The 12,416-nt window shown below is 40.6% G+C and overlaps 1 protein-coding gene and 1 long non-coding RNA gene across 2 annotated transcripts in view; one reads left to right on the top strand and one right to left on the bottom strand.

Moving 5' to 3' along the window:
- Positions 1 to 857: 857 nt before the first annotated feature.
- Positions 858 to 7,381, bottom strand: eif5 (eukaryotic translation initiation factor 5). The gene is made up of 12 exons (XM_063047721.1): positions 7,338 to 7,381; positions 7,061 to 7,213; positions 5,880 to 6,159; positions 5,714 to 5,795; positions 3,793 to 3,965; positions 3,460 to 3,571; positions 3,247 to 3,377; positions 2,983 to 3,144; positions 2,482 to 2,643; positions 2,239 to 2,403; positions 1,453 to 1,581; positions 858 to 1,264 (listed from the first exon to the last, which is right to left on the bottom strand). The coding sequence occupies exons 3-12, from the start codon at positions 5,949 to 5,951 to the stop codon at positions 1,169 to 1,171; spliced, it is 1,284 nt and encodes a 427-aa protein (XP_062903791.1). The 5' UTR covers positions 5,952 to 6,159; positions 7,061 to 7,213; positions 7,338 to 7,381; the 3' UTR covers positions 858 to 1,168.
- A 14-nt stretch (positions 7,382 to 7,395) lies between these two features.
- The window catches only part of LOC134346373 (uncharacterized), a 162,913-nt gene continuing 157,892 nt past the window's right edge, over positions 7,396 to 12,416 (top strand). Inside the window, exons 1-3 of the long non-coding RNA XR_010017923.1 lie at positions 7,396 to 7,561; positions 9,391 to 9,524; positions 10,490 to 10,639. This is a non-coding gene — a long non-coding RNA (uncharacterized LOC134346373). The remainder of the gene's footprint in view (positions 7,562 to 9,390; positions 9,525 to 10,489; positions 10,640 to 12,416) is intronic.

Here is a 12,416-nt window from a genome sequence, read left to right as displayed (position 1 = left end):
AGTACGTACATGTTCAGCATAGCATTGTGGGCCCAAGGGCCTGTATTGTGTAGTTTTTTTCCTATGTTTCCAAAACCATTAAAGAATAAACCTACATATCATATTTTAACTTGCTACTAAGTCCCTGCAGTATTACACAACGTTGAACCATTAGGACATATTGGATTTCTAAATGTGTGTAAAAACACAGCAAGCTCAACTGCTGTTCAAAATGAAGTAAAAATACTCAAGATCTACATTTGGGACTTTCTATACATAATGACACCCATCCATTCCAGACTCTCATACACGAGGCACGTACACTGAAGGGAACACATTTCAGCTGGAAGAAAGAGGCAAACTTTTGTCCAGGCCTAAATATAATAAACCCTCCTTAAAAGATTGTAGCATTTACTCATGAGTATAAGGCATTACTTTCTCAAACTCAGGTTTATCATACAAGCCACCAAATTCACATTTGAACAGCAATGATTCAATTAAATCATGAGATTATTCAAGTACATGTTCGGTATCATTCTATGGGGCTCCATGATGTTAACAAAATGGTGATGTTATGCCATGCAGATCAAATATTTGTAATTAATAGTGGATTTTTTTTTGTTGCCATGGTCCAACAGTTTGAATAGTAAGAGGTCCCAAGATACAATTCAGTTATTCTACAACTGGGCACTTGAACCAGAATGAAGGTGTAATATTGCAACCCTGATTTAATCCATCCATATACTGGGTTAACTGTGACATTAATAGCCCATTCATAAAATGTTGGTAACAAGTTCATTATTTCAATACAGCTAGAGAATGGGCAAGAGTGAAGAACCTTCGTTTTCAACTAGCACCAAATTAATAAAAACACAATGTAGAGAATACAGAACAATCTCCTTTAATTTTTATTTTACATCCTTATATAAATGTGCAGTAAATGCAGAAACATCACCCAATATCAATGAAGTGTTATTGGTGAAAAGAGATTAGGACTGTTCTACCATTTGAACTTCACATGCTGTCCTTCAGTTCCTAACTGCTAGGTGGCAAAGCATCACTAGATCAATACCATCGTAGAATTTTTTTAACAGCAGAAACCAATGTTAGCAGTTGCAGAGTAAGTAAAGGAAATCTCTTCATTGCCGTGACTTCCAATGCAAAAGTGAATTCCCCCCAAAGTAATACATCAAATAGCATCAATATCTATATCCTCCTCTTCTTTTGTCTTAATGGTTTTCAGAGTTTCCACTTTCACTTGCCTTGCAGAGCTGTCATAAACCACCTGCAAATTTAAACATCAGTATATCAATAACACTTTCAAAAAAAAAATTGATGCATGTAAATATTCTACGATGCACAGGAAGAATCAGTTTAAAGAGCTGTAGCTATCAACAAATGTACTTAAAATTGGTGTTGCCAACTATAATCTCAGTTACAAGAAATAAAAGCTGGTCAGGCATTCCCAGTTACCTCTACATCTTTATCTTCATCATTGTCATCTTCAGATTCTTCCTCTGCTTCTTTTAGCCACTTAATGAAAGGATCAGCCTTCGAATGTATCTCTTTGGCAAGTTCCTTTGGGACATACTTCTTAGATACCTATGCAGAAACAAGTTAAACTGTATTTAACCAATTCTATTCAAGCTAACCTAATCAAGTTCAAAATATCACTTCAAATATATTTGTCCCACAGAATAGCTGATAGCTAGTTGTTAAAATTTAGGTCAGTTAGAAATCACTGCAATCAAAATCCATGTTGCTGTACTGCACCTACCTTTAAAAACATTAATGCAGAACCTAGTGTAACAGATATCACTCCATATCCCCAACTTTACTGTAATTAAGTCTTAGCACTATGAAGGAGCCCTTTATACCAAATGGTTTTTAAAACAAAATTGTGCCCGCACAATTATGCACTGGGTTGATGGAAATATTGGTATGATGAAAATTGACTTAGTGTCAAAATAAGTTGGTCATTTCAGATTTTGGATTCAGTAACATCATCGCTGGGGCAATCTATTCAATGTTTATAAAGGGTCTAACTGCACAATATCTAAAGACACTGAAGATACAAATAAATGTCAACTGCAAGGAAAGCCTAGAAACCATATTTGAAGGACTGCAGGTTTCATTTCCAATGCAATATAGTGTTTCTCCAAAATAGCGGTGCTGTAAAAGATCCCCGAAATGACAGGGTTGTCATGTGAAGTTGATCCTACGGTCACTGGTTTTGTTGCCCATCTACTGAATACTCACTTTCTCAGCCCAGGCAAGGATGACCTCCTCTTCTAGAAGATCAGCATCATACAGTTCCTTCAGAACATGTGGAACCTTTGGAAGCAGTTGGTCCCGATGTATCTTTACCAAACATTCAAAGCCTCCAAGTAAGTACTTCTGGGCCTTTTTATTGCCGTGGCAAAACTAAATCAAGAAAAAGAATGTCATTCACTAAGAAAATAAATCACCAACACTAATTTTAAAGTGGATTAAAAAACTTACACGCAAGAAATGTCGTTTATATTTCTTGATCTGCTCCCTTATGTTCTCATCAAAAAGCAGTTCACTCAATATAAGGGGACCCATAGCAATGACATCCAGCCGTTCAGCTTCTGATAGAAGCTCTTTATCAGCCGAGTCAATAATTCCCTCTTCCTTTTTCATCTGTGGAAGTGTAAAAAAAATATGGTTTAGTCCTCAAAACATATCAAGAATCACCACTACATCCGATCCAATATTTAGACCTCCTGGGTATGGAACACTATTGCAAGAAACCTCAAACAGAAAATCAATGAATTCTGGGTCAAAATCCATGGTTCATTACAAAACAAAAAGTTGAGAACTTATGCATTTTAGATGTTAAATTCCATTCTAACTACGAGTTGGCCACTCAACTGTTCTACCATGAAATAATGGCCTATGTTCCAAAATCTATTCTTTGCACCCCACACCCTCCACCAAATCTAAAACTTCAAGTCATTTAAGAGGCATGCATACCATTACCTTGACAAAGTTGTAGAATAAGTTCACCCTCTCTTCCAAGGTTTTCCCCAGGTCATCACTAAGTGTCAAATTTTTGGCATGGTCACTGATTTCACCCATCCGACGTCGCTGGGCCTCTTCTGTAGTTTCTTCACACCAGTCTTCATCATCATCTTCACCATCCTAAGAAATTTAATAACCACAGTGTGAACTTTCAATATTATTAGGATGAATGGATCTATCAACTGCAAATCTTTCAAAAACTTAGATGAATAAAAATATTACCACCGCTTCTGGAGCATCAAATTCATTATGGGTGGACGACTCAGAATTGGACACTGATCCATTCTCTTTATCCTTGCCCTTCTTGTTTTTCTTTTCCTTTTCTTTCTTGGCTGAACCACTGTCCCCATTTTCTGCAAGATAAAAATCTTTACGCTAAGGACTTCAATTTAAAAACTAAAGATGAAATTCTGCATTACCCAAATTCAAACTCACCAGGTGGATTTTTTAGAATGAATGTGCAGAGTTTGTGACGCGTGTCAAGCATGCCTCTGTATCCACAGGCTTTACAGGAAATACCAATAGTTTGTTTCTTTGGATTGACATGCTAAAAATGAAAACATAATTGTTCAAAAATTAAAGATGCCCAACTGCCAAAACCATACATCAGATCAAACACAGTTGGAAGATGCAAGCAAAAACAAATTTCTCACTTCAAAGTTCAAGCAAAAGACACTTGAGATTACAAACTTCAAAAACAGTCTTTTAACTAAAAGAATTAAGGCTCCTCACTAGGTAAAAACCATTTTTTATTCTGAAATCACTAACCAGGTCAGTTTCAGGATTTTCACACTCATTACAAAGGACAAATTTTCGAATGAATCCATCCAGCATGTCTTGCAGCTTATTCGCCTCATGGGATCCATTCACAATATAACGATCATTCTTTGAATCAAACTGGGTCTGAGCTCCCAGCTCACAACCAAAAAACTTGGTGGGATCTGCAAGGCAAAATAAAGGTACAAAGTTTTCAGCCTTCAAGTATTATTCTAGTTGATAAGATGTTTGAAATAATAGTCTAAGTTCATAAACTGAAAATGCTAGCAAAAGACTCAGGGAACATTGCAGAAATACATTTAATCCCAAAATGCTAACTCTGCAACTTTAATCTTAGAGCTGAAACCTTTTCTGCCATGGAAAGCAAGGCAGAATTTTTCCAAGAACATAAAGGATGTAAAAACATTTAAACTGGCTGGAACTTCCAGTCATTTGCTAAAGTAATCTTACCAAGATGTCAGATGCTTTATGTCAATCACAAATTCTCTAAACAGAATTGAAAACACTATTCCATATGGAATCAGCCGTGAAAAATATTGTCTTATATGCATTTTTCTTCACTTTAGAGCATTCTTAATGGGTCCGATCTGACATTTAAACCAACAATAGATTAATTAAACCACTGGCAAATTAAATTGTGGACTTTGGTCAATTGGTAATCACAGTAGTTGCTTATTTGGGACAACTTAAAGAACAAAAACTAGTTAAGTATAAAAACCTGGAACACTTACTTAACTGGGACAGATGCTGACACTACGGCACATTTAGAACAGTGTTTAAATAGTCAGTTGCATGTTTGCATTCAAAAAGCAGGAGACAATTTAGAAGTTTTGCACACTATGGTTTCAAGCATAATGGTTTCCAGGACTGAAAATAAAACTATTTCACTACCTCAAGTAAGGAACTACTAAGTATATGAAGGTATCGACAATGTTACAATGAAAAGATACAGAGAATGCAGCTGTTGAAAGCATTGTATGAAGGCAGTCCAAAATCTCCAGTATTTGGTCTGTGCTAAATTTGTTCAGTCAATTCAAAAAACGTGTTGGTTGTCTGATAGTGAAACCTGTGTGGGAGTGTTGAATAAAGAGTACCATGACTACATCTGTGCCTTATGTCCTTTGATCTCCATGAAGTGTTGTAGAACTGCCTTCTTGGCCATTGGAACGCACTGTTGATCTCATCTGTCCAGTTCCCTAGAGCTGACTTCACATGCTAGGATAGATATGTCCCGATTTCACTGGGGTATGAGGCCCATTGCCTACCCTCTCCAGGTTTAGCCTGCCCGGCAAAGCAATTTACTGTGGTGTGGTCACTGATGTATGCAGCTACTTGGAGCCACTGGTGAAAGCTGAGCGTCCATTTGGGAACCAAAGGTGAGCAAGCTGCCCCAAAATCGTCCTACTGGACCAGACAGCAGTGTACACTCAATGAATTCCACTGTCAAAAACTATTAGGAACTAACAGTTTTACAATTCTGTAGTAGCATTGATAGTGTTCTAATTTGTTCTGTCATTTCATTTAAATACACAATTACTCAGTTGAACAGTAATTAGCTAATTGGAGCAACTGCTTAATTGGACCAACATGTACAAGTCCCAAAATGCTCCAATTAACCAGAACCCATTATCAGCATTTGGATAAACTCCAGAGGCCTGGAAACCTAGGGCAAAACCCTTTCCAGCTGTGCATGAGCTCTGACTACTTATGCCTATAACACTGTAAACTCAGAAGTTGTGTCTGTTGCAAAGGACAATTACTGGCATAACAGCCATTATCAAACCAAGTGCAGGAAAAAGTCAGCATTCCTAAAAAAAAAATCTATATTGAGGAACGAAGTGAGGTTAATCACAAGCAGAGTCATGACCACAACCACCATCATAACGAATGTTACAACTTGACTAGCACTCACACGTTGGAGGCCGATTAAGCGCCTTAGCAACGTCAACCATGTTGACTATTACTGTCTTTATTCCATTCCCTTTGCCCTCGACCTGGAGAAATAAAAAAAAGCACATTTTAGTCTGGAATATCAATTTTGCTATGATTGTCTTTGAATCAGCAGTAATCTACTTTACCTTAGCAATCAGACGGGGCATTTTGTACCGATAGAACTGATCGGAAACACTGCGGTTGACGTTGACAGCCATTCTGGTTTACTATTAGATTTATGAGTAAAGTGAAAAGATCTTTGAAAGAAATTTTTGGGTATCTTCTGTCTGAAGAAGAATGGATGACATAAACAATTGCAAGTGTACTCGGTCTCTGACATGAAAAAGTTTGCGCCACTTAGGCTGCAAGTTCCCCACTTGTTGGTTAGGTTTCCCCGACACAGGTACCAAGGGCTGCGCAACAGCTCTGTAAAACAGAAAAAAACTTGGCATGAATTGCTAGATCATTCAGCATTTACTCCACATTTAACTGAATTTCGTTATCATGAAAAACTGGGACCACGAATGAATAACGTCATTGTAAAGGTCAGCTAGAAAATAAAATGTGGCCCACATTTATATTCTTAACCTTGAGCCTATGTGTGGGAGTATGACAGAATAATGAATGTCGCAATCCCTTAAAGTCATCGCCAAATTTAACTTTTAACAAGTATACAAAAACGGCCAAATCAAAGGAAAAAGGAAAACATTCAGTCACACGGCAGCCTTAGCGCACCACCAAATAAATGCCAAAAAAGGTTACACACGCACATCTAAGAACAAGGAGCGATTCGCTAAAGCGATCACATTTGGCGATTGGGATATACAACCCACTCATAATTCATTGTCAGTTATGCTTGAATCAAAAGTTAGACTTACTGAGTAATTAATTAAATGCAACTGTTTTTGAGCGAAACAAAACAATATTGCGGGGGGGGGGGAGGGAATTAAAAAAAACGCAGCCGAGTGCTGAGTCATTCCTGATGCCGCAGCCTCCGCAACACGTGAGTCACTGCCAAGCGTGGCAATGCGTTAAGTTAGCAAAAAAAATTAAGTAAAATTCCGACCGCATTATCAGACTTCATAACATTCTCTGGCGAGGGGCTGAGCTGTACACGACCCTTGCGATAAAAGAGCCTAATTAAGGGTTCGCTGGGCGCAAGGCAAGGCGCCTGGCGCATAGTGCGTCACACGGAGGGAGGCTGGAGCGAGCCCAGCTGGGGCCGCAGGACGCCATCTTGACAAGCTCCCTTCCACCACCTCAAACCACCCTGCCCCTGCCACCGCCACCGCCACCCCGGCGACTTTCGACGCAGCCAGCGCCTTACCGTTTTCACAAAACAAAGACATAAACACAAGCCTAATCGCTCTTGGATAAGAACTACTGGACGGCACGTCACGGTGCCGAGGCGCCGAACACCTTCTGGGCGAAAGAAATAAAAAGCCCGTTCGTGGAGCGAGACGCCCTCGTTTGCGGGAACCTGTTTGAAAACAAAAAAAATACTGGTCAACTTGAATCGTAGATGCCCACTATTTCCTTGATCTCGGCTAGGTAAATTGTTAACAAGCTCCGCTTTCCCTCTACGCTTCCATCCCCGCGCTCACCTCCACGACGCTAACCAACAACCAAAAAAAACGCCTTTCCGTCTTACCACCAGCTAGCTGTAGCTCAGCCTAACTTGATAGGGCACTGAACCCGCCTCTCCCCTCCTGCGATTGGACGTTTCGCAGTTGCCAAGGATTTCATTGGGAAATTGTCGCCGGCGCTTTGAGCTCCGTGGTCCAGTTGACAGTCACTCAAAATGACATCATCGCATGTGTTCGTCAAGGTAGGTTGAGGGGAAAGCGCGTGAAGGGCGACATGCTCTCGCGGTAACAGTAGCCCGTTTCAATTGGCGGAGGTGTTGTCGGTCTACGTGCTTCAATAGCGATTGCATCATATGCGTGAGAGATTGCAAAACTGAGGGCAATTGTCCTGTGATTGTTGGGTGAGGTGGCTCACTTTGTGTTTCTAGAATAATCGACCGTGGGGTTGCTAGATCCTTGCAGCGCACTGTCGAATTAATCTGTACTGAAAAATTTCTCACAATTGAAATGTCATCATTGCTACGTGTAGAAAGAGTGTATTGATTTCTCAGTGGAGAATAATTAACCATCATATATTTATACTGCGCTCACTTACAAAATTTCGAGGAAGTCTAAGAATACATCTCACTGGATTAAGTACATTTTAAAATATCGTCACTATTGTAACGTTCTTTCGAATAACTAATGAGATTGTTGACCATTGTTGGTTCAGAAATAAATGGATGTTCAGAAATCTCACTCTTTTGGTGCCTTATATACTTTGCCACCAAATAATCTCATTTTAATTTCTGATCTAAAAGATCCATTATGAAGCTTCAGCGTACATTTTTCACTCTTCTTTCAACCTATTATCAAAATTAGATGAATGCTCAAGTCTGATTAGTGTAATATGCTGGTTGTTCACAAATTATGATAGCATAACTTAACTGTTTGTCTTCTATGAGAAAGCAATATGTTAGATCCAATGGAAGTACTTCAAAGCCTTAGTTATTTTTGAGTTGGGATATGGTTTGTCAGTCAAGCATAATGGTTAGATGCACTGTTGTGGAATGAAGTCTGTGCACTCATAATAAGCACAAAGCAGTGAAGGAAGAGGCCCATGAAATCTTTCCTGCTTCTCTGCCTCTGAGTTCTCTTCTGTCCCTGACACAGGGGTAGGGTCCTGAGTACAAGAGTTGAGGATGGCTGTAGATCCTACACATGTCATGGCTGTCAAGCTGCCAAGTCTCCTGCTTTAGGTTTTTTACTGCTGGATCTCTCCCTTTAGGTGCTTGTAAAAGTATTCATTTCCTTCAGGATAGATGGAGCAACCTATTAGGAATTTAGGAACAACCTATGTATAGGATGAGCCATTTTCTTGAAGTTCTGGATCTTCTCATCAAATCAGTCTTCTTGCCCGAGAAGCCAAGATTCTCTTTACAGTGCTACTCCAGGGAAACTCAGGGCCACAATCTGTTGAGATTTTGTAGCTCCTATTGTAATACAATACCTCTTAAGTCCAACCCTACGTCCCCAGCGTGAGAGATGGAAGTGGGTAAGGCCAGCCAACAGGGATCTGGTGAAGCTGTACAGTGGATGCAATGGATTACAGAAACATTGATGAACTCCAACCATACCATCTACTTTGGACAATGGAGATGGATGTCATCAGTTGCCTATGTTCCACTGGGAGCTAAGGGCCCAAGAAGAAGAAGATTATAATACAGGAGGAGGCCATTTTGCCCATGGTCTATCACTGGCTCCCAAAGAGCAATCCTGTCAGTCCCATTTCGCTTTTTAATTTCCTGAAGCTCTTATCCCCTCATTCAAGCCCAACAACTCTTCTTTGATTCTTTTGTTACATCTTAACTGGGATAATTTCCCAGTGGTTAATGAGCCTACTAGCGCACCTTTGGCATGTGGAAGAAACTCCTGCACCCAATTGAAACTCATGCAATCATAGAGAGACCATACAATTTATAGGCTGGAAATTGATAGGTTGTTTGTGAGGTACGGTCTGAGAGGAGACCAGTTTGTGGGATCCTTGAGAGCTTTGATGTTGATGTTCTTGTGACTTTGCTTCTGTTGACAGTGATTCAAGACTCAAGATTGTTTAATGTCATTTCCAGTACACAAGTGTAAATGGGAACAAAATAATTGTTCCTCTGGATCTAATGCAGCACAAAAGAAACAATAACATAAAGAACATACAAGTAAAAAAGCACAGTAAGTATGAATATATAAGATAGTTTATATACATTGAAAGATTATACATCCATAAAGTGATACTAGGTACAGGATTGTCTGTACATAGGGTGACTGACAGAAAATGATAAAGTAGAGGCGATGAGCAGGAGTGGTGGGGTGGATTAGTGTATGGAGGTGTTAATCAGCTTTATTGATTGGGGAATTTAACTTTTTTTTGAGACTGGTGGTCCTGGCGTGGATGGTACGTAGCCTCCTCCCTGATGGGAGTGGAACAAACATTCCAAGAGCAGGGTGGGTGGAATCCTTCATTACACTACTGGCCCTTTTCTAGCTCCTTTCTGTATATATGTTGTTGATGGTGGGTAGACTGGTGCTGGTGATGCATTGGGCAGTTTTGACTACCCGTTGTAGAGCTTTCCTGTCTGCTGCAGTGCAGTTTTTCTACTATGTAGTTTGTTAGGATGCTCTGTACTGTGTATCCGTAGAAGGTCATGAGTATTGATGTGCATAGTCCAGCTCTCTGCAACCTCCTCTGAAAGCAGAGGCGTTGGTGTACTTTTGTGATTGTCTAAGGCCATAAGAGGTTGTGTGAGATGTGCACTCCCAGGAGTTTGAAACTGTTTGTGGTTTCCACTGCTCTGCTGCGGATGTAAAGATGTGTATAAGTGGTGCCAGTTCTCCTGCAGTTGATAACTATCACCTTTGCCTTGTTGACATTGTGGAAGAGGTTATTTGCCTGGCACCAGGTGTCAGCTCTTTCACCTCCTCTCTGCTTTGGCATTAGGTTGTTGAAGCTCATCAGAGATAGGCGGTGGTTAATGTAGTGGTCATCTGTGCCTGTCATGGCATAGGTGATACAGATATCTTGCTGGGACTATGATATGATCTAGCAAGTGCTAATGTTTGGACTGACATTATGTTGCAATGACATTTTGTGTTTGTGTCTCTGTCAAAACCAGGTATTCATTATGATTGTGTTCCAGACATTTTAGGAGAAGCACCCCACTGGTGTTAGCCTTCTCTGTGGCAATCATTCCTTGGCAGAGAGTTGCAGCCCTGTTGACTCTGATGGTGGAGTCACACAGATGAATTGGATTACTCCTCTTTGTGGTTAATACATGTGATTTTTCAAGGTAAGAGTAGAAGTTCTGTTTAGCCTAGATCGAAGCTTCAGGGGTTGTGGCTTATACACTGGTTCTGTGTTAGTATGAACCAAAAACTCATAAGACATGTTTTTACTAATTCCACGGGGTAATTCCCTGAGATATCAGACAAGTTTATTATTGGTGAAACTCACTCTGTGAAGTCAGGATTGCTCTTTCTGTTTGACCCTCCTGAAATAGATGCAGGTGTACTGTCTTCCTTGATTGTTAAACTGGCCATCTAAGCTTGGCTCAGCAACATCAATGTCAAAACAACTGAGTTCCAGTTATGATAGCAGTCTATTACTATCAGTATTGTCCTTGAGGTTCTGACTTGGTAGTATCATATAATGTCAATTACACATACCACCTGAACTTTGCAGAACTGTCTCTTGATCCCATAGTAAGGTTATCCTAAATAACCAGGCTCTACTACATGGGCATTAATGCTCCTAAAACTTGGCATTAAAGTGTTGCACTAACAAATCCACAATCTCATCACCCACATCTGCGAAGAGCAGGAAATTTGGAGGGATTGCAGATTCTGTGATCGTGACCATTATTAAGAAACTAGCTAATGTGTGACTGTGGTAACAGTGGGATCTTCCTGATGTCTGCCATAGTGAAGGGCATTGACAGAGTTCTCATTAACCACCTCTGCTGAGTGGCTGAAGCACTGTTCCTTTCAACTCAAGGCCAAATGGACATGATCTTCACAAGCCAGGAATTGAAAAATTCAGGGAACAGAGCTAGCCACTGAACATGGCCTTCTTGACTACACACTTCTCTCATTCTTTCTACCCAGAATGTTGTATGTCACCTCTAACAAGCATCCTATGGAAGTACAGCTAATATTCAAAACTAATGGGAAGTTGTTCAACCTTTGGTAGCTATACTACAGATCCAAACATCTGCAGTTGAACTTGCAGTATGCAGGCTATGCTTGTGTTTGCACGGCTCAGAGGCTGAGAATAGGCTTTGTACTCAACATTATCAAACAGAGAAAGGGAATTTCTAATCAAGATGATGCTGAGCTGTGTTGTCTATTGATAACATGGCTCAGACTTGTTTTTTTAAGGTACATAGGAATGAGTTTGGAGACAGTATGGAGAATTAAGGGTCTAGTTAGGGTTCAGGGACAAGGATGAGGGAGAAGGAAGAATGAGAGGCAGGAGCTAGTGTTCAAAGTCAGGCCAGTGATCCTGGAGGTTGGGTTGGCATTCTCTGAGGAGACTAGTGATCCCCAGGGGGGTGACTCCAAGATGGTGGTCCATATAGATGGGAGTCACATGAGCCGTTGACTACTGGAGCAGAGGTCCATGCAAGTCCAGAAGTTGAGGATCAAAGTGTTCTGTGGTCAAAGGTCAGTGAACCCAGAGATCGACTGGGTTGGCAGGCACCAAGGAGACCAACGATCCAGAGGTTGTTGAGTCCTAGGTCGGAAGTCTGTCTGGGTAAGAACCATGAGGGTTGTTGATGTCCTGGGTCACTGAAGTCAGAGAACTGTGCAAGTTGGAAGTCGAGTCCCAAAGGTCAAACCTATGACTGGCGAATCCTGGAGTCAATGCCTGAAGGTCAAACCCATGTTCAGTAAGTACTGGGATCAATATCCAGAGGTTGGCGAAGTCTAGTGGGCAAAGTTGAATGTCGAAGTCCAGAGGTTGGTGAGTCCAGATGTAGAAAGCCCACAGGTTGAAGACCAAAGTCAGCAAGTCCAGAGGTAGAGACCCGAATGTTGTATCTGTGTGTCTGGGCCAGGGATTGGGGT

Source organism: Mobula hypostoma, chromosome 1, assembly GCF_963921235.1.
Source record: "Mobula hypostoma chromosome 1, sMobHyp1.1, whole genome shotgun sequence".
Classification (NCBI taxonomy): domain Eukaryota; kingdom Metazoa; phylum Chordata; class Chondrichthyes; order Myliobatiformes; family Myliobatidae; genus Mobula; species Mobula hypostoma.
Note: the sequence above shows the minus strand (reverse complement) of the source record. Positions and strands in the feature narration are given on the sequence as shown.